The 26,939-nt window shown below is 34.5% G+C and overlaps 2 protein-coding genes across 3 annotated transcripts; one reads left to right on the top strand and one right to left on the bottom strand.

The window, feature by feature from the left end:
- Positions 1–13,357: 13,357 nt before the first annotated feature.
- Positions 13,358–24,897, top strand: LOC101899560 (uncharacterized). Its single transcript, XM_005191508.4, has 4 exons — positions 13,358–13,518; positions 21,060–21,409; positions 24,451–24,561; positions 24,616–24,897. Exons 1-4 carry the CDS (start codon positions 13,426–13,428, stop codon positions 24,770–24,772), a joined length of 711 nt encoding a protein of 236 aa, XP_005191565.3. The 5' UTR covers positions 13,358–13,425; the 3' UTR covers positions 24,773–24,897.
- On the bottom strand, positions 24,803–26,564 carry LOC101899722 (venom allergen 5). 2 transcript variants are annotated; one of them, XM_020039623.1, is made up of 5 exons: positions 26,446–26,564; positions 26,320–26,368; positions 25,717–26,249; positions 25,044–25,201; positions 24,803–24,982 (listed from the first exon to the last, which is right to left on the bottom strand). In XM_020039623.1, exons 2-5 carry the CDS (start codon positions 26,350–26,352, stop codon positions 24,885–24,887), a joined length of 822 nt encoding a protein of 273 aa, XP_019895182.1. In that variant the 5' UTR covers positions 26,353–26,368; positions 26,446–26,564; the 3' UTR covers positions 24,803–24,884. The 2 variants fall into 2 exon arrangements, with proteins under 2 accessions (XP_019895182.1, XP_005191566.2); XM_005191509.3 differs by having other exon boundaries at positions 26,320–26,564.
- Positions 26,565–26,939: the final 375 nt, after the last annotated feature.

The raw sequence follows: 26,939 nt of genomic DNA, 5'->3' as shown, positions 1-26,939 counted from the left end.
CTAATATCTGTGTTTATGGGATAAAAAACTATGCCTTCGATCTTTGAAATATCACATGTAGGTCACTTTTGATACGAGATAATGTTTAAGTAAGAATTGTATCCATTTATTTGAAATGGAATCATGGTGCAGATTGGTGCAACACATATCGTATTGTACATTCGTTGAAATCTGTTCACTACTTCTTATTGCAACATTGATATGTCAATGTCAGATTTCAACGAATTCCGTCTTTGCAACTGGTTGAGTGCTCGTGCTCAACATTACACATTCGTGTGTAATTACTAAGGTTAATTTGGTTACCTATTGATTTAAATATCAATAAAGAATTCATATATTTATTTGAATGAGAAACTAAAACGATCGTGTTTTATTTCTATTATTTTCCCTCCCCCTTTATCGGATCGGATCGGTTTTAAAAATTCCTAAATCTTGTCAGTTATTATTTCCTCCACCTTGGAAAGGAGGGTATATTAATTTTGTCATTCCGTTTGTAACATCCCTAAATATTCGTCGTAGACCCCATAAAGTATATATATATTCATAATCAGCATAAAATTCTAAGTCGATTTAACGATGTCCGTCTGTCTGTCTGTTGAAATCACGATACATCCCACATTATTTGACGTAGAGCGTCAAAATTTAGCAGAATAATTTGTATTATGTCTAGGATGGTTGGTATTGAAAATGAGATATATTGGCCCACGTTTTGGTATAGACCCTATATAACGTTACATCCCGATATTCGGTATTTTGATGATTTTTGTCATACTTTTTCACGGATTTGTTGGTCATAATGGGTCCTAGTTCGTGCGGCGAAACATTGTATGTATAGATCCACTCTTTGGTTTAGCCCCCATATAACGGTACCTCCCGATATTCGGTATTTTGATGGCTTTTGTCACATTTTATCACGGATTTGTCTAAAAATTGGAATTAGTTGGCCATAATAAGTTCTAGCCCCGTTGGCGAAATATTGTACGTATTGTCCACATTTTTGTATAGCCATATATAGCGGAACCTCCTGATATTCGGTATTTTGATGATTTTTGCCACATTTGCTCACGATTATGTATAAAAATTGGTATTTGTGGGTCATAATTGGTTCTAGTGTTTCCATTACCTTAAGGTGGAGGTTATTAAAAATTCGGCCCGGCCGTACTTAATGTTTTTTTACTTGTTAATTTTTACTAAATAGTGCTAAATAGTATACAATACTAAAAATACTAACAATGTGGTCAAAGATCTGTACTTTTGGGATCAGAATTAAGAACTTTTGCACTATGGGTGCAAAACACTAAATAAAGTGGAGTTTTTTAAATGCACCATTAAGAGTGACTAAATATTGTAGTCTTGGGGCCATAATTGTGAAATATAGTTTTGTGCGGTGGTGTTGAATCTAAATTTAAAAAATTCCTTTTGGGCACTAAAATATAACATAAATACGTTCGCCATAAATTCTTACCAAGGTGTTCTGTATGTACAATTCAGAAAACCAAATGGACACCATTTTTATACCCTCCACTATAATGGGGTATATTAAGTTTGTCATCAGTATATATATTCTTGATCAGCATAAAAATCTATGCCGATGTTCGCCAGTCTGTGGAAATCACTCTAGTTTCCGAACGAATTTAAGGTTGATAAAATTTTACTCAAATGTATAATAGTCTGCAGGACTTTTGCCATTGAAAATGGGCCATGTAGGTCCTCGTTTTGGTATACCTCTCTATTATAAAGGCACCTCCCTATTTTGGTGATTAAAGCGAAATTATTCACCGGAATTGTTTCAAATTTGGTATTTGAAGTTCGTAATGGATGATACAGCCTATGACAGAAAATTGTCTGTGCAGTAGCTCAAATTTCGATGAGCACATGATATAAATCGATCTCAGGTCATTACACCACAGAGCTCGCACCTTTCCAATTTTATTATCTGAAAAATACATATTGTTACGAATATAACTTTAGATTTAAGTTAATTTAGATGAATTCCGTTAATTTAAGAATTTGAATTGTAACGTAAATTTCTACTACGCAGTTTATTTGAATAACTTCACAACAACAACTACTGTATAGATTTTTCTACATCCTTCCATTTCCTCTTTCATTTTCTATTTTGTTGCTGACGTACAATTCTTGTTAAACGTCATCATTGATGATCGCTTAATTCCTCTTTCTTTGTTACCCCCTCGCCTGTGTATGTGTTGTTGTTATTGTTCACTCAATGTAAGTTTGTATGTGTTGTTGTTATTGTTCACTCAATGTAAGTTTGTATGTGTTCGTTGCATTGGTAGATTGTTCGTAATCTAGGCGTTACCAGATCGTCTAGAAACTTCTGTAGCGACAGGCGAGGCTCATATAAATAGGGGAAATGGAAAGGCAGTTAGTCAGTTGTGAATCAGATCGCGAATTGAAACCGTCGAGTAAAGTAAAGTGCAAAGTAAAGTTGTGTGAATGAATCATTGTAATAATCGTAATCCGAAAGAACCCGCGTTTTATTTGGTACGAGCTGTATTGGGAAATAAAACAACGTCTACACGGGATTAAGTAAAATCCAAGAACGTAACAATATGGTAGTTAGAGACATTTACAATATTTCAACCGATTTGAATACGCAACTGAAAAACATTAGATTTAAGACTACATAATGTGGATCATTGTGATGATGTTTTACCAACATTAGTGCACGCGTAATGGTAGTTCCCCACAAAACCAGCATGCTACTTTAGTGTAGGCAATGTATTTTTAAGAGATTCCGGTGGGGGGATGGGTGTTTAATGTTGTACATCCATAACACCACTGATTTAATAAACGACATATCTATATATATAAAAGGAAGTTGTGTTAGTTACTACGCTTATAACTTAAGAACCGCTGGACAGATTTTCACGATTCAAACAAATTCGGAATTGTCTCTTTTCCGAAAAGGATAATATCCAAAAAAATCGCGTAAAAATGTGATATATTAACATTTTCATTTTGACTTTTGAATTGTACAATAGTAATGTTTTATTTTGCATGATTTTTTTCCATTTTGACTTACTTTTTTCTAATGTACATTTGTAGTGTTTTTTATATTTTATTTTTGAATTCGAATATTAATACCAATTTATTTAATTGACTTGATTTCTTGAGAACTGAAATTGATGGCGGGTTACATGGAAGTGAAGTACCGAATTATGCGGTGGCGAAACGGAATAGAGGATATCGAAATAATTAAACGCGGTCACACCAAAGTTAATAGATAATTACTTTTTCAAAATCGCTAAAAACAAAGAGATCTCATTGCACAAATTCTGAAATCGGGAAAAAATCGAAAAAAAAATTTTTTTCAATGGAATCGATTTTTAAAATAATAGTACATTCTATTGACAAACTTTGTAAGGACCTTTAAACATTTGCTGTAAAAAATCGGCTAACAAGTTGAATATTTTTACAATTTGTTATTCTTTTTTTTTTCATTTTTTTTTTCAATTTGTACCTATTATCATATTGAATTCAGTTGATTTTTTGTGAACAAAATGAAGAATAATTTTTCACTATACAATTTTTCACCAAAATAAGTGCGAAATAGAATGTAAACTGACATCTACCTTTCAACTCCAGGGCCTATATCGTGCTTCAGCTGGAAGATGCGAACACATTTAAATAATCAAAAATGACCGAAAAAGCCTAATGGGCCTCATCTCAAAGCGTGAACATACATTTTTTATGTGACAATAATCCGTCCAATGAGAGCTCAAAATGCAAAATTCTTTGGGAGTACAATCAGGAAAATACCAAAAATAGTAGAGCGAATGGGACTTTGTGACTTCCCAAACATTCAAGATACCTTAAATCGCTTTTGCAGGTCATGATATAGATCATAACTCACGGATAAGGGTACAACCCGATTTTATATTTATATAACCATCGTATGATTCAAGCTATTTTTGGGGTCTTAGTCCCTTTTTATTTTTTGGCCCTTATTAGGCATCTTTGTGTCTAAGGGGGTACAGAACCTCTTCGCATAAAATTTGAAATTTTCAGAGTAGGGCCCATATTGGTCTTGAACACATTCATCAATTGATTTGGCTAAAAAATTTTGTTATGCTACCATGGGGAAGGGAACCATCATACAGATAATTGCCACATAGGAATTATTTAAGTAAAGTCTCCACATTGGAGTATCCCCAAGTCCACTTTCACACCTAATGTGTGGTCAGAAAGGAAAATTTTGTATTCTATTGAATTTGTAACTCCCAAGAGAATATTGGTTGGGAACGTAGATTTGGAATGTACATCTATATGAAATAAATTGTGGGAACATGAACAAATCTATATATATAAAAGAAAGTTGTGTTAGTTACTACGCTTATAACTTAAGGACCGCTGGACTGATTTTAACAATTCATACAAATTCGGAATTGTCTCCTGTCCGAAAAGGATAATATCCAAAAAAATCGCGTAAAAATATGATATATTAACATTTTCATTTTGACTTTTCAAATGTACAATAGTAATGTTTTATTTTGCATGATTTTTTTTCCATTTCGACTTACTTTTTTCTAACGTACATTTGTAGTGTTTTTTATATTTTATTTTTGAATTCGGATATTAATACCAATTTATTTAATTGACTTGATTTCTTGAGAACTAAAATTGATGGCGGGTTACATGGAAGTGTAGTACCGAATTATGTGATGGAGAAACCGAATTGATGATACTGAAATAATTTAACGCGGTCACACCAAAGTTAAAAGATTAAGATTACTTTTTCAAAATCGCTAAAAATTCACGAGAAAGGAGATTACAAAAATTCTCAAAACGGGAAAATATCGAAAAAAAAAATTTCAATGGAATTGAATTTTAAAATCATAGTACATTCTATTGACAAACTTTGTAAGGATCTTTAAATAGTTGTTGTTATTGTTATTCCTTTTTTTCAATTTGTATTATCACATTGACTTCAGTGAATTTTTTGTGAACCAAATAAAGAACAATTTTTCACTATATTCAATTTTTCACCAAAAAACGAAATAAGTGCGAAATACGATGTTAACTGACATCTACCTTTCAACTCCAGGACCTACATCGTGCTTCAGCTGGCAGATGCGGACACACATACATAATCAAAAATGACCGAATAAGCCTAATGAGGCTCATTTCAAAGCGTGGACCTACTTCTTTCATGTGACAATAATCCGTCTAATGAGAGCTCAAAATGCATATTTTTTTGGGAGTAGAATCAGTAAAATACCAAATATAAAGGGTGGAAAATAGTAGAGCGAATGGGACTTTTGTAAGAAAAGGATTTCTATCCTTCCAGAAATTCTTTCCAAATATTCAAGATACCTTAAATCGCTTTTGCAGGTCATAATATCGATCATAACTCACGGATAAGAGTACAACCCGATTTCATATTTATATAACCATCGTATGATTTAAGCTATTTTTGGGGTCTTCGCCACTTTCTTCTATTTTTTGGCCCTTATTTGGCACCTTTGTTTCTAAGGGGGTAGAGAACCTCTTCGCATAAAATTTTCGGAATAGGGCCCATATAGGTCTTGATCACATTCATCAATTGATTTGGTTAAAAAATTGTATTTATGCTACCCTGGGGTAAGGAACCATCATACAGATAATTGCCACATCGGAATTTCTTTAAGTAAAGTCCCCACTTTGGAGTATCCCCAAGTCCACTTTCATAGGTAATGTGTGGTCAGCAAAGAAAATTTTGTATTATTTTGAATTTGTAACCCCCAAGAGAATATTGGTTGGGAACGTAGATTTGGGATGTACATCTGTATGAAATAAATTGTGAAAACATGAACAAATTACAAATATAAGAAAGTAACACGGGACCGAATATTTGTTGAATCGTCTTTGAATTGTACTATGATGAAAAATTTGGACTTTATGTGGTCTCCAACTTATAATTTAAATGACAAATAAAATTAATTCCCATCTTACGGTAATGGGTATAAAATAGTAACTATATGTGACTATTCTGAAATCAGTCTGTCCTCAATTATGAGGTGGATAAAACTATTTTTACTTATTTAAATCACGTGATTTTTTTCCAGTTTGATATGCTATGTTGTTCTGCTTTATTTCTGATTTGGCCTCTATTTGTCATCTTGGATTATAAGGGGTGAAGAAAGTTTTCAATATAGGTCGATGTTTCGGAGTAGTGCCCATATGAAGGTACCTCCTGATTTTACCATATTTCAACTAAAAATGCATAAAAATTTCAACATACCTACAAATTTAGAATTTTCTCCATGTAATAGTACCCCCTCAAATTCACATTTTGAAGGATAAACAGGATTCACATTTTGAAGGAGGACTTATGAGGACTCTGATGCACAATCTGAGGTGCTAATTGGTTTAAAAAAGAAATTAAATTCCAAATTACTGCTCATTTGACTAAAAATTAAAAATTAATCGACCAGTTCGTGAACACCTATAACAGTTATATCTGTGAATATCTGAAAAACTACAGGGCGGCAACGCGGTCCGGGCCAGCTAGTTACAAATATAAGAAAGTAGTACGGGACCGAATATTTGTCGAATCGACATTGAATTATACTATGATGAAAAATATGGACTTTATGGGGTCTCCAATTTACAATTTAAATGGAAAATAAAAAAATTCCCATCTTACGGTAATGGGTGTGAAATACCTATAATTTTGAGTTGGCCTCTATTTGCCATATTGGATTATAAGGGGTAGAAGAAAGTTTTCAAAGTAGGTCGATGTTTCGGAGTAGTGCCCATATAAAGGTACCTCCTGATTTTACCATATTTCAAAGGATTTGGCTAAAAATGTGTATTCGGGGGGTGAAAATCTTACACAAAAATGTCAACATATTCACAAATTTTAGAATTTTCTCCATGCAATAGTATCCCCTCAAGTCCACCTTTTGGCGGACAAACAGACATACATGGTTAGGGGGACTTATGTGGACTCTAATGCACAGTCTAAGGTGCTAATGGGGTTAAAAAAGTAATTAACTTTGGCTATTCTTAAATCATTCAGCCCTCAATTATGAGATGTACAAAATACAGTAAATTCCAAATTGCTTCTCATTTGACTGTAAAATTTTTCTACGATTTTTACCATACTAAAAATTAATTTGATCCCTTACATGGGGATTAGATTCATATACACTTTTTAATAGATTTGTATAGCACATCCACACATTTGAAGCACACGGTTTAAATATTGAAGTCCACGGCTTATAAATGGGTACAGATATTTTAAAACACTTTTAATCGACCAGTACGCAAACACTTACACCAGTCATATCTGTGAATAATTATGCTTTTAAAAATATGCATAATAAACAAAAACTACGGGCCGGCAACGCGGACCGGGCCAGCTAGTATATATATATAGGGCTATACCGTCATTATTATTAAATTGATGTAATACATTTTGCCGCATTGTTCTAGATCGTTTTTATACCCTCCACCGTTTGTAACTCATCGAAATAATCATTTTAGACCCAACAAAGTATATATATTCTTGATCAGCGTAAAATTCTAAGACGACTTAGCCCTGTCCGTCCGTCTGTTGTAATCACGCTACAGTCTAAACGAATTAAGATAGAAAGCTAAAATTTTGCACAAATCTCTCTTTTGTCTGTAGGCAGGTAAAGTTCGAAGATGGGCTATATCGGTCCACGATATCGTATAGCCCCCGTATAACGGTACCCCCGATATTCGGTATTTTGATGATGTTAGCCACACTTTTCAATGGAATTGTCTTAAAATCCACACAAGTAGTTTCTTGTGGGTACTTTATACCTCGGCAGAGAATTCTCTATATAGGTTAACGATAACGTATAGCTCCCATATAACGGTACCCCGCGATATTCGGTATTTTGATGATTTTAGCCACATTTTCCAAACGTGTTGTCTGAAAATCCATACACGGAGTTCTTTGTGAGCACTTTACCCTGAAACGGAATTGTCTATATAGGTCCACAATATCGTATATCCCCCATAAAACGGTACTCCCCTATATTCGGTATTTTGATGATTTTACCCACCTTTTCCAATGGAATTATCTGAAAATCCACACAAGGAGTTCCTTGTGAGTACTTTACACGCAGACATAGATTTGTCTTTATAGGTCCACAATATCGTATGTCCTCCCATATCGGCACCTTCCTATATTAGATATTTTAAAGATTTTTAAAGAAATTTTAATGGATTTAATTTTTTTTTTTGAAAATTTTCTATTTCGTTCTAAATGGTGGAGGGTATTCAACGTTCGGCCCGGCCGAACTTACTGCTTTTTTACTTGTTTTTCTTAGGGCTATTGAAGGAAATCTCAAATGGTCTTAATGGTCGGAGGATAAAACCACATTAGCTCCTTAAAAATATATTTAAAATTTGGAAATATATAGTTTTTATGTGGAAATGAAAAGTTATGAAGCGATAAACAAAAAAATCGAATCGGCGAGGCCCGAGGCCCTACACAACTATGCATATTTAGTGGAGCTACTTGTAATAACTAAACATTTATATTTGGAGTTTGTGTGAAATATATCATATCCACTTTATTTAATTCACTTTATTTTCTCAATACACTAAATCTCAAATATTTTTATGATTCATAATTTGAAAACAGTGCAATGACTTATTTTACGTTATCACTATCCAAATATGTCGTGAAATATAACAAGTAAAAAAGCTGTAAGTTCGGTCGGGCCGAACGTTGAATACCCTCCACCATTTGGTACAAATTTAACAATTTTCAAAAAAAAAAAAAAAAAATAAAATCCCTTTAAAAATCTGTTAAAATCTTGAAAATACCTAATGTAGACGTATATTAGAGTCTATACGACGATGTGGACCTGCATAGGCAACTTTTGTCACAAGCTATTACAATATTCAAATGCGAAACTTGAAAAAAAATCTGTTTATAATGCACAGGCAATTTTCTGTCATAGGCTATAATATCGAACTTCACGAACTTCAAATGCGAAATTTGAAACATTGTCACTAAAATCATGAAAATACCGAAGATCGGGGGGTACAGTTATATGGGGGCTATACGAAGGCGTGGACCTGCACAGACAACTATCTGTGATAGGCTGTAGCATCCATTATGAACTTCAAATGCAAAATGTGAAACCATTCCGGTAAATAATGCCGCTAAAATCATCAAAATACCGAATATCGGGAGGTACCGTTATATGGGGGCTATATGAAGACGTGGACCTACATGGTTAATTTTTTGACTTAGGATGTAGTATCCATTACGAACTTCAAATACCAAAATTGAAACGATTCCGGTAAATAATGTCGCTAAAATCATAAAAATTACCGAATATCGGGAGGTACCGTTATATGGGGGCTATATGAAGACGTGGACCTACATGGTTAATTTTTTGACTTAGGATGTAGTATCCATTACGAACTTCAAATGCAAAATGTGAAACCATTCCGGTAAATAATGCCGCTAAAATCATCAAAATACCGAATATCGGGAGGTACCGTTATATGGGGGCTATATGAAGACGTGGACCTACATGGCTCATTTTTTGTCTTAGGATGTAGTATCTATTAAAAACATTAAGTACCAAATTTGAAACAATTCCGGTAAATAATGTCGCAAAAATCATCAAAATACCGAATATCGGGAGGTACCGTTATATGGGGGCTATACGAAGACATAGACCTACATAGCTGTCTTAAGCCGTAGTATCTATTATGAACTTTGAATATTAGTTATGAAAGAATTCCAGTAACAAATGTCGCTAGAATCATCAAAATACCGCATATCGGGAGGTACCGTTATATGTGGGCTATACGAAGACGTGGACCTACATGGCCCATTTTCAATATCAAAAGTCCTGCAGACATAGTACACATTTGAGTAAAATTTTATCAACCTGCTTCATTTCGTTCGGAAGCTAGAGTGATTTCCACAGACGGACGGACATTGATAAATCGACATAGAATTTTATACTGATCAAGAATATATATATACTTTGTGGGGTCTAAAATGTATATTTCGAGGTGTTACAAACGGAATGACAAACTTAATATACCCTCCATACTATGGTGGAGGGTATAAAAACTTACAACTCAAATAACAGAAAAAAACTATCATCTGGATATGCTTGACGACAGTTCTGCATTTATGAAACCGCAGATTGTTTTGAAGTTGTACTCATTTAAATGCTCAAATATAAAGTTTTTTGAAATCGCTAAAGAACTAAAGTGATTAAATGTGTGTGATTTTTGGCTAGTTTCTTTGCATGAGTTCTATGGAAGTCGTAATCGTATGATCTTTTCGGAAATATTTGAACCAGTCTTTAGAAAACTAATCAGGTCTTCACGAAATACAACAAAAAAGGAATTCCTTTTTTCTACGCTTTCGTTTTTATGTTGCACTAATTTTTAGAAAAATATATCGTATTCTTTAATAACATATGGCAACAACCACTTTGTGAGTGGGAAACCCACAAAAACAAAAATTTAGATTCTTTAGATTCAATTTAGATTTGCAAAAAGAAATAGACGCCAGCAAAATGGTCAGCAAATGGAACAAGTTCATCGACTCCAAAACAGCAATATTAAACAACAGTTACAAATGGTGTCTCGCTGCCACTTTGATAACAATTCAAAACATTTTCATCTGTAATTCGAGAATTCCTTTGTAGCTTTAACGTTTCAATTGTAATTTGAGAATTCTATTTTTATACCCTCCATCACTGTATCGGGGTAAAATTCTAAGTACCCAGTAAACAATTTTTGCCGAATTCGGTCCGATTTCTGTCAGAATCTCTGAAAAAATGTCCGATTCTGATTCCGAATTCCTTCCGATTTCGGTACAAAAGTTGTATGGACGTGGTCACCGAATTCGGAAAGATTTTCTGAAAAAAATCTGAAAAAATATTAGATTTTCTGGACGAATTCGGTCCGAATTCGGTGAAAATTCTTGAAAAAATAGGAGAAAAAATTAGATTTTCGGAAAAGATTCGGATGACAACTCCGAATTTCTGAAAGAAATCGGGCAGAATTCGTCTGGAAATTCGGCGGAATATTCAGATTTTCTCAAAGAAATCGGTCAGAATTCGAAAGAAAATTCGGAATAAAATTCAGATTTTCTGAAAAAAAACGCTCAGAATTCGGGAAAAAGTTCAGATTTTCTGAAAGAAATCGTTCAGAATTCGGAAGAAATATCGAAAAAATCGTCACACCACTTAAAAATGAAAAAAAAAAAAAAAAAAAAACACATATTTATTTAAAAAACAAACAATTTATTTCGGGTTTCGTAAAAATGTAGTTTAAATATTACATCTATAATACATTTACATTATAAATATTATTTTTATTAGGAACATAACATACAGTAGCACGTTTCTGTTTCAACTGCTAAACAAGAACTAAAAATAAAAAGCAGTGCACACAGAAAACCGGTATGTAGTTGTTTTTGCAATTTTTTTCCATCATATTTTTTTGGGAACGAAAGAGAAAGAGGCTTATTTACAACAACAACAAAACGCACATTTTTACAACGGAAAATCTAACAGTTCACAATAACAATAACAAATAGCATTTTTGCTTTGCGCTTTGTTGTTGTTGAGATCTTGAAATGAATGATCACAACAACAACTACTATGGGAGAGAATGTGTCAAACCACCACCATCCATTTACATGTGGGAGAGAATATGCCAGAGCAATAGACAATCTACTCTCTCCGTTTGTACATTTTTCGAGTTTTTTTCGCTTAAAAACACAGGAAAATGTGCAGAAATTCTAAAAAAAAAACGTTTAGAAAATCGGACCAATTTCTATCAGAAATTTCTGAAAAAAACGTCAGAAATTTCGGAAAAAAATCTAAAATCAGAGCAGTCGGAAAAAATTGTTTACTGGGTAGCTTTAGCCATCCGTCTGTCTGTTGTAGTCATGCTACTTTGCGAACGAATTGAGATAGAAGGCACGTGTGAATTTTTCCAACAGGCAAGTTAAGTTCGTAAATGGGCTATGTCGGAACACGTTTTCGTATAGCCCCCATATAACGGTACCTCCCTTTTTTCGGTATTTTGATGATTTCAGCAACATATTCACCGGCATCGTTCCAAATTTCGTACTGGTTCAGGTTCAGATCTTCGTAAAGCCCTCATATAACAGTACCTTCCGATATTCGATATTTTCATGATTTTAGCGCCATTATTTACCGGAATTATTTCGAATTTCGTATTTGAAGTTCGTAACGGGTACTACAGCCTCTGACAACAATTTTTATATGAAGGTCCAGGTCTTCGTATAGCTCCCATATAACGGTACCTCCCTATAGTCGGTATTTTGACGATTTCAGCAACATAATTCACCGGAATCGTTTCAAATTTCGTATTGAAAGATCTTAATAGGTACAATAACTTATGGCAAAAAAAAAAAATCGTATGTAGGTCCACGTATTCGTATAGCCTCTATGTGACGGTACCTCCGACATTATTCGCCGTAATTGTAACAAATTTCGTATTAGAAGTTCGTAATGGGAACTAGAGCCTATGCCAAAAAATTTCGTATGCAGTACCAAGTCTTTGTATAGTCCCCATGAACGGTTTTCATTTAAGTGGTAGTTTTCGTTTTTTTTTTTTTTTTGAAATTTTTCAATGTCCTTCGAAATGGTAGATGGAATTAAAATTCCGGCCCGGTCGAACTTAGCTGCTTTTTTAATTGTTTTACTTGTAATTTCGTATAATTTTATTTAAAATTAGAATTATTTAATTTATTATTTGAGTTTTTTTATTTCGAATATCAAATATTCCTTTTGTAATTTGTAATTCAAAAAAACAGATACGAAACCAATGCAAAAAATCTATACTTTTGTTTCGAATTTTCAATGGAATTATTCGAATTACAAATTAATTAATGTCATTTTAAAATGGAATGTAACGAATTAAACCCAGCCAAATACGATTGATGCCAAAGATGTGGTGGAATTATAATACAATATGATTCCGGATTACATATTTTGGCATGAAAGAAGCCGTGATTGTTTTACTAATTATTTTGAAAAAGCACTCGACCCACATTTTAATTAATATTCCCATATTTTAAATTTAAATTCCACTTTTGTGTTTTCTATTTGTTTTAAATAGGTATGTAAATGGATATTGGTTATGAACCGTAACGTGCGCATGCGTATGCCAACGTGACATTTCCCATTAAGTTCATTTAACGCAATGTTGTTAATTGATAAATACTCTTTAGAACACTTTTTAGACTGGGCTGACTAGAATTGCTTATTCATAATGATGGTTCCATATCAATACAAACAACAACACATTTGTACATCGTTGAAGATGAACCATGAAAAATTGTTTAGTTATTTTCGGGTCTCAGAAGCGTCGGATCGACATTAAAGTTTTTGTTTTTTTTTTTTTTGAAACTAATAAAACGGTTCAAAATCTATGCGCCCATCGATGTGTGGTATTCGGGCAATATTGTGGTTGGCTGCATTTATTTATTGCCATCATGAAATCGAAACATATCGAGTTATAAATGTATGCTAATGTCTGTAGATAAATTTACAAAAAAAGAATATATTTTTCACGACGTGACTATTAGATTTCAATAATTAAGTTCTCTCAATTGAATAAATTTAATGCAAAACAGTTTTTCAAAGTGTAGAATGCTTAATCATCGGAAATGTGGTTAAGTTTTACACAAGTGTACAACAAAAGTTAAAAAAGTGAAAAGGATGACAAATATTCAAAAGTGGGTCTCCAAAAAGTTAGACATTAAAAAATAATCATGCTAATCGCAAATTTCACCAAATGTGTACACCTCACAATGAAAGTATATATACGTTTTTTTCTTTGCGAGAAGGAATTTTCTTTAGAAACTTATTAATTAAATGTATCTAAAATTATACAAAAGGGTTTCTACGAAAGTAATGCCGAAATGGAATGACCTCGCAAAATTGATGAACGGATGGAAAGAACGATCGTTCTACATATAGTTAGAAGGGACAATGTCGTTAAATTGGCAAACTTTATAAAAAGTGTAAATGGTGTTGATTTTCATCCACTACGCATCCGTCGTGCTTTGAACAGGGTCGGAATGTATTCGCAAATAGCCTGAAAAATACCCCTTATTTCTAAAGTAAACCGCGAGCAGAAGCTTTTGAAATCTTATTATTTTCATAGACGAATGTAAATTCAACGTTTTTGGTAGATATGGAACCACACGGTTGTTGAAAAGAGCAAAAACTGCCGATCACCTAAATAATATTCGCCCAAAGGAAGGGCTCATGTATCTTGAAGTATTAACAACTAATTTCGTCTTAAGCATTAAATAGCTTGAGTTTTATAGAAAATTCATATTTATGCATGACAATGACACCAAGCATATCTCAATGTTACAGGAAAAATTCAGCATATTATGTAGAGCTAACAAGTAAAAGACCATTAATTTCGACCGCACCGAATTTTTAATACCCGCCATCTTAGGGTAAATAATATTTTTTAATATAAAAGTATCTGGATTCAAGCTTGTTTCACTTTAAACTTCATAAACCAGTAAGACCGTTTGGATAATGTAATGTAATAAAGTGTGTGAGGCCGTTATATGGGGCCATAACAAAACGGGAACCTCTATAGACAATTTTACACTTCAAGGATTGTCATCTATCAAATCTTTTAAAAAATTTTAAACTATTATGTAGGTAAATCTGACTAGGATTATCAAAATACTGAATATCGGTGGATATCGTTATATGTGCGCTATAGGAAAACGTGAAACTAAATATTAAATGTTATGTCACCGGAGCAAGAACTACAAATACCAATTGTTGGACAAATCACTGGAAAAATATGACAAAAATCATCAAACACCGAATATACGGAGGTACCGTTATATGAGGGCTATACAAAAACGTGGACCTGTACATACAATGTTTCGCCGTATGAGCTAGAACCCATTATAAAACACAAATACCAATTTGTAGACAAATCCGTAAAAAAATGCGGCAAATATCACCAAAACAACGAATATTTGGAGGTACTGTCGTATGGCGGTTTACCAAAACGTGGACCTAAATATACAATGTTTCGCCACACTAGCTAGAAACCATTATACCCTACAAAAACCAATTTTCAGATAAATCCGTGAAAAAATGCGGCAAAAATCATCAAAAACCGAATATCGGGAGGTACCGTTATATGGGGGATATACTAAAACTTGGACCTATACATACAGTATTTCGCCACCGGAGCTAGAACCCATCATGACCAGCAAATTGCAATTTTTAGACAAATCCGTGAAAAATGTGGCAGAAATTTTCAAAATACCGAATATCGGGAGGTACCGTTATATGGGGGCAATACCAAAACGTGGACCTATACATACAATGTTTCGCCACCGAATAATATGGACTGTATCGTGATTTCAACAGAAAGACAGACGGACATCGTTAAATCGACTTAGAATTTTATGCTGATTATGAACATACGTATATACTTTATGGTGTCTACGATGAATATTTAGGGATGTTATAAACGGAATGACAAAGTTAATATACCCTCCTTTCCAAGGTGGAGGGTATAAAAATAGAAGACACGTGTATCGGAGTTTTAAAAGTTTATATCGGAGTGTAACCTAAATTGTTGCCCCCTTCCATTGCCTTCATTAACATTTTTTGAAATTTCCGCATCCAGATTTCTTGAATTTTTTTACATTTTAATTCTTTGGGGAAATTGTCAAAGGAGGACATAATCTGTATCACAAATTTGTATACTTAATATGTACCATTAAAAATAACATAAATGTTTGTTTCAATAACAAGTCTGGGCTGTGGAAAATTTCAAGTGGATTTGGTTTGTAGATCAAACCCCCAAAAGAGTTTCGGGTTCTTAGGCCATATACAATTTTTTTGGTCGGAAACTCGAATTAAAATTAAATCTAGATTATTTCTCAAAAAAAAAAGAAAAATATTTTAAGGCATTTTTGACTGACACAAGTTATCGGTGGGATTCTTCGTAGAGAAACAAAGGAGTTTTAGGTTGACTTAGTTCGATTTTGGCCCTAGGCTCCTTTGTTCTTTTACGAAGAAGCCAGCCGACGTCTTATACAAGTCCAAAAAGCTTTTTATGTAGTTCCACCTTTAAGTTGAGAATACATAAAACGTTTTTTTTTGACTGAAGAACAAAGGAGGCTTAGGCCAAAATCGAATTAAGTCAATCTGAAACTCCTTTGTTCCTCTACGAAGAAGCCAGCCGAAAACGCGTTTTATGTATTGTCATCTTTTAATAAGCAGTAAAACACATAATATTCATTTGTAATATACAAATTTCTAATGTAAATTTCTAAAAAACTGTTAAACTTGAATTTACAGTTTATTCCATGGTACAATAAGGAGGTAAAGCAGCCTTACAACAACTACCAAAATACATACAAAATACATTTTCAAGTAACCTACGGTCCACTGCTCGACGCATTCGGCATTTTACACCCATCGGCGGAGCCCCTCTGAGCTAAAGATACCATATTTTCATTGGATTAGTAGAAATATTGAGATAAGCGAAGTTTGAAGAAAATCGAAAATTGAATGTAGGACATATAATTATTAACATTTTTTTTGGAGTTTTTAGAAGGAGTGGGTCGAAAAATCCAATATTCACAACAGATATTGTGTTTGTAAAAATGTTTGGATGTGTCAAAATTTAAAAGAAACCGATGTTTATGTTGCATTTTATGAGTGTGACTGGTACTCCAAACTTTGACCCGTTTCAGGGCGGGTACTAGAAGGAGTGGAAATCGAATCCATTCTCTTTCTATAAGATACATTATTTTGTTAGAGAATTTTGACCTTTTGTGAGAGAGGTACAACAAGGAGTGGTCCTATTTTGCCCATCTTCAAACTGGATCTAAGTTTGATAATAATACGATGTACTACAGCCAATCAGTCAGACAGACAGACGGACGGATGTCCTGAAACGGATTCGGTTCCAAAAGACCTGTGGTCTAAAACCATTTATTCGATGAGGCACGTTCTGGCCGTATCAAATTATATATCTCTTCTGTGGCCATATGGGTGAGGGTATAATGAATTTGTATCAGAGTCAGTTCAGATAAGAAGTGGATAATGTTGGTCCACATGTTTCATTTGTTCTTTGAAATTACCTGCAATATATGAAAATACCTGAAAATGTGATTTGTTTTTTGCGGGTTTTGTGAATTTGTTCATAATAAAAAAAAGAAAAGCTGTAAATGTAAGATATCAAATTGCCGAAAGTAGGTGTACACCACTCCAATGAGTCAAACGCGGAGCAGTCAGGCGTAGAGTGATGCCTATGTTTACTATATTATAAGGACTATATACATTTTTCGTTGACATTATTCACTCTTATTATCTGCATTGGTTTCACTCGTTTAGTTACGCAAGAGTTTTTTGAGTCGATTTATGCATGTCAGTCCGTCCGTCCATGTATTCTTGTGAACAAAATGCAGATCACATTTATTATCCGATTGAGATGAAATTTTCAAAACAATATTTGTGTGTGCACCAAATGGCCAATATCTGTCAAAAATTCCTAACTGTTGGTACATCCGACCGAATTCAGTCTAGAAGCAAGTATATTAAATTTGGTGAAAATTGGTTCCGATATAGCTATCCCATACATATGTTTCATTCGATTTGGTCTTTAACTCCCTCACATTCGTAATATGCATTCGACAACAACGATATTTGGTACCAGATATCTTGTAGAGCTCCAAAATACATTTGCCAAATTTTACCGAGAGCGGCTAAGATTTGGAAATAGCTCCCATATATATCCTTAATCCGATTTAAAGTTTATAGTGCATATAATGGCTAATATCAGCCTAAATTAAGTGAAATTCAGGACGTACGTTTCCATTTTTTGGAACTCGGCTCCGATATATATTTTTTTTTAAATATAATCCCTCTCGAAGTTATATCATGCACTCGATAGCAATGTTATTTGGTATAAAATATTAAAATTTCTCCGACAAATTTAGTGAAAATCAATTCAGAATTGCATATGCCTCCCATATATTAGTTCTCTCTGAAACCAAACTATAACTGTTCTAAAGCCAAATGTTGATAGGTGGTATGATCTACTTCAAATAAATTCTTTTGTTATGGGAGCTCTACTAAATATGCATAGTGGTGTAGGGTATCCTACAGTCGGGCCCGGCCGACTTTTGAGCTTTCCTTACTGGTTTTTATTTTGGCTTTAGAGCAGTTATAGTTTGGCTTCAGAGGGAACTAATATATGGGAGGCATATCCAATTCTGAACCGATTTTCACTAAATTTGACTGAGACATTTTAATCTTTTATACCAAATAACATTGCTATAGAGTGCATAATATCAATTCGAGAAAGATTATATTAACAAAATATATATCGGAGACGAGTTCCGCAAAATGGAAACGTACATCCCGAAATTCATTCCATTTGGTCTGATATTAGCCATTATATGCACAATAATCTTGAAATCGGATGATATATATGGGAGCTATATCCAAATTTGAACCGATCTTTATAAAATTGAAAACGGCTATTTCTTGGCTGTATCTGATGTCTGGTACCAAATATTATTCTTGCATCGTGCATTTTACGAATTTGAGGGACTTAAACACCAATGATGATTTGGGCCACAATAAACATGAAATCGGTCGTAGATATATATGGGAGCTTTATCTAAATTTGGACTGACTTCACAAATTTCAATAGGGTTTGTCCTTGAGCCATATAAATGTTATTTGGAAAATTTCATCTCAATCGAATAATTTTGTTAACAAAAATACATGGACGGACGGACGCACATGCATAAATCGACTCAAAATGTGATTCTATGCTGATCACCAAAAGGAACTATGGGTCTATCTCGTTTCCTTCCCATGTTACAAACAAATCCTCCTATCAGAAAATGCTAAACATTTTACGAAAGGCCCCTAATGTCTTAATTACAGCCGAAAAACTTCGGAAGTTTACTTTTGCTCCACCTTGTACTTGCATATGTACTCGACAGACATTCCGATGTCTGTCTAGCCATATGGCTAAAGAGGGTATATATAATTTGATATGGTCAAAACGTGCCTAGTCAAAATAACGGTTTAGACCCTAAGTCTCTTTGGACCAAATCCGTTTCAGGACATTTGGAGTCGATCTAGCGATGTCTGTCCGTGCGTCCGACCGTCTGTCTGTCAGGCTGGTGCGCACTATAACTATAACTCTCGAAGGGAGCATCCGATTTGGTCCAAACATGGTACATCGTAATATTTTTGTTGAACTTAGATCGAATTCGGAGATGGGCAATATCGGTCCACTCCTTCTGGTACATTCCCCACAAATGTTCGAAAGAGAGACTATAATCCGATTTTGCTCCAACTTTGCAAATCCTTATATTTGCTTCAGTTCTAGGTCGATATGGACAATATCGGTCCACTTCATCAAGTACCTCCCCCACAAAGAGTCAAAATTTTGAATAATTACAACTCTTATAAAATGTGATGTAAGAGTCCGATTGTCTTCAAATTTCACACATCCCAATAATTTTATAAACCGAAAGTCTTGTGTTAAGATGAAATTCATCGGTTCACTTTTTCTGGTACCTCCACCACAACAGGTCGAAATTTTCAAAAAATATATTTTCTGCACAGAAAAAGAATAGATAATCCGATTTTGCTCCAACTTTGCACATCCAAATATTTGCGTCAGTGCAAGGTCAGGTGCGAAAATGGACAATATCGGCTTACTCTATCGAGTGCCTCTCCCACAAATGGCCAAAATTTTGAATTACAACTCTTATAAAATGTGATTTAAGAGTCCGATTTTCTTCAAATTTCAAACATCCTAATAATTTTATTAACCCATGTTCTGGTGTAAGGATAAATATATCGGTCCACTCCTTCTTGTACCTCCCCAACAAAAGGTCGAAATTTTGAATATTCATTAAGCTCATAAAACGCCAAATAAATATCCGATTCCATTTAGACCTCGCACATCTGAATATTTTTTATTAACATAGGATCTGTTATAAAGGCTGTAGAGATCAGACCATTCCTTCTGGTAAGTTCCCCACAAAGGGTCAAAGTTTTGACTAACCAAAACGTTTATAAAATCCGAAATAAGCATCAGGTTCCCTTTATATTTCACACATTCCATTATTTATACTAACAAAAGATCTATTTTGAAGATGGGATATATCGGTCCTCTCCTTCTGGTACCTTCCCCACAATGGGTTAAAATTTTAAATAGCCATGGAGCTCATAAAATGCGAAATTAACATCCGATTCCAATCAAACTTGGCACATTTCAATAATTCCATCAAAATCTGTTATAAAGATGGTAGAGATTGCACCATTTCTTCTGGTACCTGCCCCACATAAGGGTTCAAGATTTTGAGAAACCAAGCGCTCAAAGTAAGCCAACTAAGCATTCAATTATCTTCAAATTTTACACATACAAACATTTTTGTTAACACTGCAAACTGCTGCAAACCCTTTCTGGGGTCATCCACAAAGGGTCACAATTTTCAATACTTTTATCTGTCATAACTTACGACACAAGTCAGCGATTCTTTACAATTTGCTATTTCTAAACATTTCTCTCAACCAGTAACTTGGGATGAATGTAGATTTTATGATGAAGTTCTCAATATAGTCCAAACCTTGCACGTCGCAATATTTATATCGTATTTATTTAGGTGCGATATGAAATGGACAGTACTGATTTAAATGTTGACCTTTCATTGAATATTCGGTTTTCAATTATTTATTCAACATCAATGAAACAGTTGTATGGTTTTTTGATTGTTTTGATAATAATTCTGACATTACAAGCCAATACTTGAAATTTTTTCAAAGTTAGCCTAACTTGTCTTCATTGTACCATGTTTTCCACTATGAATTGTATTCGTATTCACATTTGACATTAATTCTATAATCCCACATTTACACTTAAATTATATTAAAAAAAATAATGCTTTGTGGAGCAGGTAATTGGACGGATAGTTACAAGATTTCGTGTATTTTTTTTAAATTGTACGCTAATAAACTTTGTTTACATTCTTGCAGTTCATTGGAGGCATTGGCATACCTCTTGACGATTCTGGATTTGAATCCTATATATCTGGATACATTTTGAAAGCCCAATATTATTTACCAGAGGAGTTTGGGCCAATGAAATTGAGACCACAGACAATACATCGTCGCAAACGTGAAAATTCTCACACAGAGTTCAATTACTCACCTAAACACAGATCGAAATATATAAACGAAACTGTGCAAGGACACACGAATCGAAAGGAATATAAAAACAGGATTGGTGCCGATTCCAATGGTTCTCGAGAAACCTTAAGTTTGATGAAAACTACCGGAGTTTATCGATGGATTATTTACAGAGCTATTGAAATTGCATTAAATAAGTAAGTATCTATTAAACTATATATGAAAAACAGCTAAATATAATTTGTTTAATTCTTATACATGACAACATTATTACACGTTCGGTAAAAAGGGTGCCAAAAGTCGAAAAGTTTGCAATATATAGTAATATTTCTGATGTTGAATGTCACTTCCCTCCAACCTTAAACAAGTAAAAAAGCTGTAAGTTCGGCCGGTCCGAACATTGAATACCCTCCACCATTTGGAACGAATTTGGCAATTCTCAAAAACAATAAAATCCGTTAAAAATTCTGTTAAAATCTTAAAAATACCGATAGTAGCTGTTACATTAGGGTCTATACGACGACATGGACCTGCATAGGTAACTTTTGTCATAAGCCATTACAATATTCAAATGCGAAACTTAAAAAAAAAAACAGTGATTAATGTACCTAAAATCATCAAAATACGGAATATCGGGAGGTACCGTTATATGGGGCTATACCAAAACGAGGACCTACATGGCCCATTTTCAATACCAAAAGTCCTGCAGACATAATATACATTTGAGTAACATTTTATAAATCTACTTTAATTCGTTCGGAAGCTAGAGTGATTTCCACAGAGAGACAGACGGGCGGTCATCGCTAAATCGACATAGAATTTTATGCTGATCAAGAATATATATACTTTGCGAGGCCTAAAATGTATATTTCGGGGTGTTACAAACAGAATGACAAACTTTATATACCCTCCATACTATGGTGGAGGGTATAAAAAGGAATACAGGAATCCTTAGTACAGTGAAATCAACGTAGGGAAATGCTACCAATCGATTTTTATACCCTCCACCATGCATAGTATGGAGGGTATATTAAGTTCGTCATTCCGTTTGTAACTCATCGAAATAATCATTTTAGACCCAACAAAGAGTATATATTTTTGATCAGCGTAAAATTCTAAGACGATTTAGCCCTTCCCTTCCGTCTGTTCGTTTGTTGTAATCATGCTACAGTCAAAACGAATAAAGATAGGAAGCTAAAATTTTGCACAGATCTCTCTTTTGTCTGCAGGCAGGTCAAGTTCGAAGATAAGCTATATCGGTCCACGATATCTTATAGCCCCCCATATAGAGGTACCCCCACCCTCCCCCAATTGTCTGAAATGCCACACATAGAGTCCCTTGTGAGTACTTTACCCCCTGAAAGAGAATTGTCTATATAGGTCCACGATATCATGTAACCCCCCTATAACGGTACCCCCCATATTGCCACTGTGAAGGACAAAAATAACAAATCGGATGAACAATATATATGGGAGATATAGCAATATCTGCACCGATTTTCACCAACTTTTATATACTTGTTTCTAAGCTCAATTTGGTCGTGTACAGACGGACGGATGGAAAGACGGGTAAACGGACGGACATGCATAAATCGGCTAAAAATGTGATTCTATGTAGATCATCAAAAGGAACTGTGGTTCTACATCGCTTCCTTCTCTATGTTACAAACAAATGCCAAATACATAATACCCTGACCACAGTGAGGTATAGGGTATACAATTTACACTTTTTGTTGCGAAATAAATGTTTAGAAAAATATAGAACATGACTTTAAAAAGAAATGTTGGCCTTTCAGAAAAAGGTGGTTTCCGTATTTTTGTACATGTTCAACATAGGGATTCCATTCCATTATTTCATTATCTAGTAAATTTAGGATTGGTAAAATGGACCGTTTATTTTGCCTGCCATTTGAACGAAAGTCATTTAGTGTCCGAAGGACTTGTGTTTTGGATTCTTGAATATATTCTGCAATTTAGTAAAACTTTTGGCGATTTTATCCACATAAAAGTTAGGTCCGGGCGAACTTTAGGGTTTTTTTGCTTTGTTTGTTTCTACTTTTGCATTCAGTTTGTAACACCTCAAAAGTTCGATAGAGATATATACTTGATCAAAGTAAAATACTGTGGATGTGCCACTCCGCTCCGCAATTTAAATCTCGATAAAGGTAGTCATGGAACATCACGTTTATTTTCGTGACATTATTCAACGAAATTGTTTTGTTTTGGAGCATCTTCTTTAAAACACTTTCTAAATCTATTAATGCATGTCAGTCAGTCTGCCCGCCTGTCCATGTATTTTTGTGAATAAAGTGCTGGTCGCATTTATTATCCGATTGAGATGGCATTTTCCAAACAATATTTGTTTGGATCGAGGACGAACCCTATTGAAATTGGTGGGAATTGGTTCAGATTTAGGTATAGCTCCCATATATATCTTCTTGATAAAACTCTTTTAAAATAGCAATGCTTATAATTTAGTTGTTAAAGTAAAATACTCAGCAAGTAAAAAAGCTGTAAACTGGCGGGCCGAACTTTGAATGTCCTCCACCATTTGGAACGAATTTGGCAACTCTCAAAAACAATAAAATCCTTTAAAATTCTGTTAAAATCTTAAAAATAGCGAATATAGCCGTTATATTAGGGTATATACGACGACGTGGTAACCTGCATAGGTAACTTTTGTCATAAGCCATTACAATATTCAAATGCGAAACTTGAAAAAAAAAAATCTGTGAATGATGTAGCTAAAATCATCAAAATACCGAATATAGGGAGGTACCATTATATGGGGGCTATACGAAGACGTGGACCTGCACATACAATTTTCTGTCTTAGGCTGTAGTATCCACTATGAACTTCAAATACCAAATTTGAAACAATTCCGGTAAATAAAGTCGCTAAAATCATCAAAATACTGAAAATCGGGAGGTACAGTTATTTTGGGGATATACGAAGACGTGGACCTGCACAGACAATTGTCTATCTTAGGCTGTAGTAACCACTACGAACTTCAAATACTAAATTTAAAACAGTTCCGGTGAATAATGTCGCTAAAATCATCAAAATACCGAATTTTGGGAGGTGCCGTTATATGGGGGCTATACCAAAACGTGGTCCTACATGACACATTTTCATACCAAAATTCCTGCATTTTTTACTCATTTCTGTTTGTCCACCTACTATGTCGATCAAAGTTATTATTTGAATATTTAATGGCGTTATTACTTTTTTGTTTCAGTTCCGCCCTGCCTGGCCAAATCTGTTTATTGCGCAGCATTTGTGAACATGCTGCCGTGCCGTTCGATTATCGAAGTGGGCTGCTGGGAGAGATTTTGCATATTATTTTAACGTAAGCTATTGACAGCTAGCACCCCCAAACACGTTGTTAATAGTTTCTTTATAGTCCCTCGACTTCGGAAGATGATTCTACAAATTCCTCAGCAAATAAAGTATATTCGGAAGCGGAATCCCAGGGAAAATCTGGTGAAGATTGCTCGATTTTATACGGAGAATGCTCCAAGCCTCCAATGGAGTTCATATCGGCAATATTAAGAAATTAAAGTTGACCTAGAATTGTTTGAAAATACGAATTTAAATGCTAATATTTATTTATGTAGATAAAATAAATTGTACAGATTAATTATAAATTGCTAATCAGAAATATGTAAGGTTTTAATAAAGTTGGAAAATTACAAGGAGAAAAGATAGGAATAACCGAACCATCGCAGCAAACAGACCACAGGGTGTGGTGGAACCTGTATTTCTTTCAACTGTAAGTCAAAAAGTTGAGGTGATTAGCAATTGAAAAGTTATCCTTAACGCCAAACATACTTCCTATGCACAGGCTAGTCAGGCTGCCACGGGTGTTACGTAGGGGGCTTGAAATTGGGCATAGACTTCCGGGTTTGCCATGAAAGAAATCCACTCGGGAGTTGACACGACGGCGGTATGGGTGATAGTTACAGATTAATAGATAACCTTCAAACAATCTGCAATAAAACATTATATTCAAGTTAAAATCCGCAGCCTACAAATCAGTCGGTATTTCCAAAATGATTTCAATAACTATATCAAGTTAAAATTGTTACAATTCTTGTATGAATCAACACCTCCCCTTCTATAGCTATCTTGCGTAACAACGACGTAGCGAGGAATACATTTTGAAACCATTTCGGATTAGCGGCCCAGCCAACAAGAACTGAGATTTTCAAGCCAAATGCTATAAAATATATAAAGTTGTATTATTTCGGAGGGGGCCGGACCACCACCTGGGTACGCCAGTGGTGAGTACCATCCAGATTGTGGGACGAACTGTATGACATTCTTAGGACGACGCCAAACACTCTAAAATCCAATCATGTATATAATTCCAACATGTGTTAGACCATATAACGACTATTTAGTCATGAGCGACTCGAATGGAAGGGAAGTATCAGACGGTGTGTACTGGGTTTCGTCTGAAGAGCCTAATAGTGGGGGAATATATAATATGATTGTATCTTACTTGTCGAAAGCACATCCAAAATGACTGGTTAAAGGCGAAGCCAAATGAGTGAAGTTGTTTTCACCCACGATATGACCCACTTCACTTTGCAACAAAGAGTTAAAGTTAAAAGTGGGAGCCATCATTGAATCCCTTTCCAAATACCAGGCGCGAAGAGCATTTTCAATAAGTAAATTGGGATAGTGAATACTTCTCTGCAGATAACGATTTTGGGCCACGTCACGATAGGTTGTTCTAGTGGATCCAGAAAAATGGGTATGATGAGCATGGTCATCATTGTGGTCGTAATGGTGGGTGAGATTAGCACATGGGTCTGTGGTGAATGGTTTACACATTGCCAAATATATTTGTGCCATTGCAGCCAATTCCTCGTGCCAAACCATTTCGACCATATTGGCAACCATCATACGATCCGCAATGCGATTTCGTATACCATTGTGTCCCATTATCAGCATATTTTTCATTTCTCTGCGTTGTGCTTCGGAAACAGCTGGTGACGTTGGTAAACAGCTTGCATGTGAATGGTTTGTACTCTGCAGAGTAAAAAAGAGATATCTTCAGATTGGTAGATGGATAAAATACATTTTGGATCTTGATAAATACGCAGAGTGTATGGGGTTCTCCACGACAGTCCATTTCGCAGTAATTCACACTGAATATTGAGCCGATTGAAAGATTAAGAAGATCGATCAAAATTATTGCATTCAACATTGTCCGTACAAAAAATACCGAATGATAAGTTGGATTTGTCTTCGGTTTCACGGTAAGCAGCGTTGTAGAAAAATTTTCTAAATTCACTATTAACTGTTTATTTCGGAACAATTACATCCATATGTTTACATATTTTGAAAATGTCATATCGACTGACAGTCATATCATAGAACAGTAATACCATGGTAGAATAACAAGGTAACCCTTTCAGGCCAGCGGTATTAATTTGATATGTCAAAAATTGTTGTAATTTGAATTCGCCTTTCATTTACACAAAATTGTTGCATGAATTCAAACTTTAACAATTCAATTAATAGAAAATCGAGATGTTGCGTTTTTATAGAGTATGAGGGAAAGAGTGTATATTCAACATATGGTAGGCATATCCAAAGCGCATTGGATTGGTTTGGGGAAAAAACATTCATCCCGTACTGACCTCAATGTCCAAATGTATAAAAGTTATCTATATATAAACGGCTTCCTGCTAGTCTACTATACATTTCATAGCTGAG

Source organism: Musca domestica, unplaced genomic scaffold, assembly GCF_030504385.1.
Source record: "Musca domestica strain aabys unplaced genomic scaffold, Musca_domestica.polishedcontigs.V.1.1 22, whole genome shotgun sequence".
In the NCBI taxonomy this organism is placed as follows: domain Eukaryota; kingdom Metazoa; phylum Arthropoda; class Insecta; order Diptera; family Muscidae; genus Musca; species Musca domestica.
The sequence above is the reverse complement of the archived record's forward strand: the minus strand, read 5'-3'. Positions and strand labels throughout refer to the sequence as shown.

Excerpts from the sequence above, each read along its gene's own strand:
- LOC101899560 (XM_005191508.4), top strand. The coding sequence starts at position 13,426 with ATGCGCCCATCGATGTGTGGTATTCGGGCAATATTGTGGTTGGCTGCA. Across the intron at positions 13,519-21,059 it reads AAACATATCGAGTTATAAAT|TTCATTGGAGGCATTGGCAT; the intron begins GTATGCTAATGT and ends ACATTCTTGCAG. Across the intron at positions 24,562-24,615 it reads ATTTTGCATATTATTTTAAC|TCCCTCGACTTCGGAAGATG; the intron begins GTAAGCTATTGA and ends GTTTCTTTATAG.
- LOC101899722 (XM_005191509.3), bottom strand. The coding sequence starts at position 26,427 with ATGTTGAATGCAATAATTTTGATCGATCTTCTTAATCTTTCAATCGGC. Across the intron at positions 26,250-26,319 it reads GAGAACCCCATACACTCTGC|AGTACAAACCATTCACATGC; the intron begins GTATTTATCAAG and ends TTTACTCTGCAG. Across the intron at positions 25,202-25,716 it reads TTTGGATGTGCTTTCGACAA|ATTGTTTGAAGGTTATCTAT; the intron begins GTAAGATACAAT and ends GTTTTATTGCAG.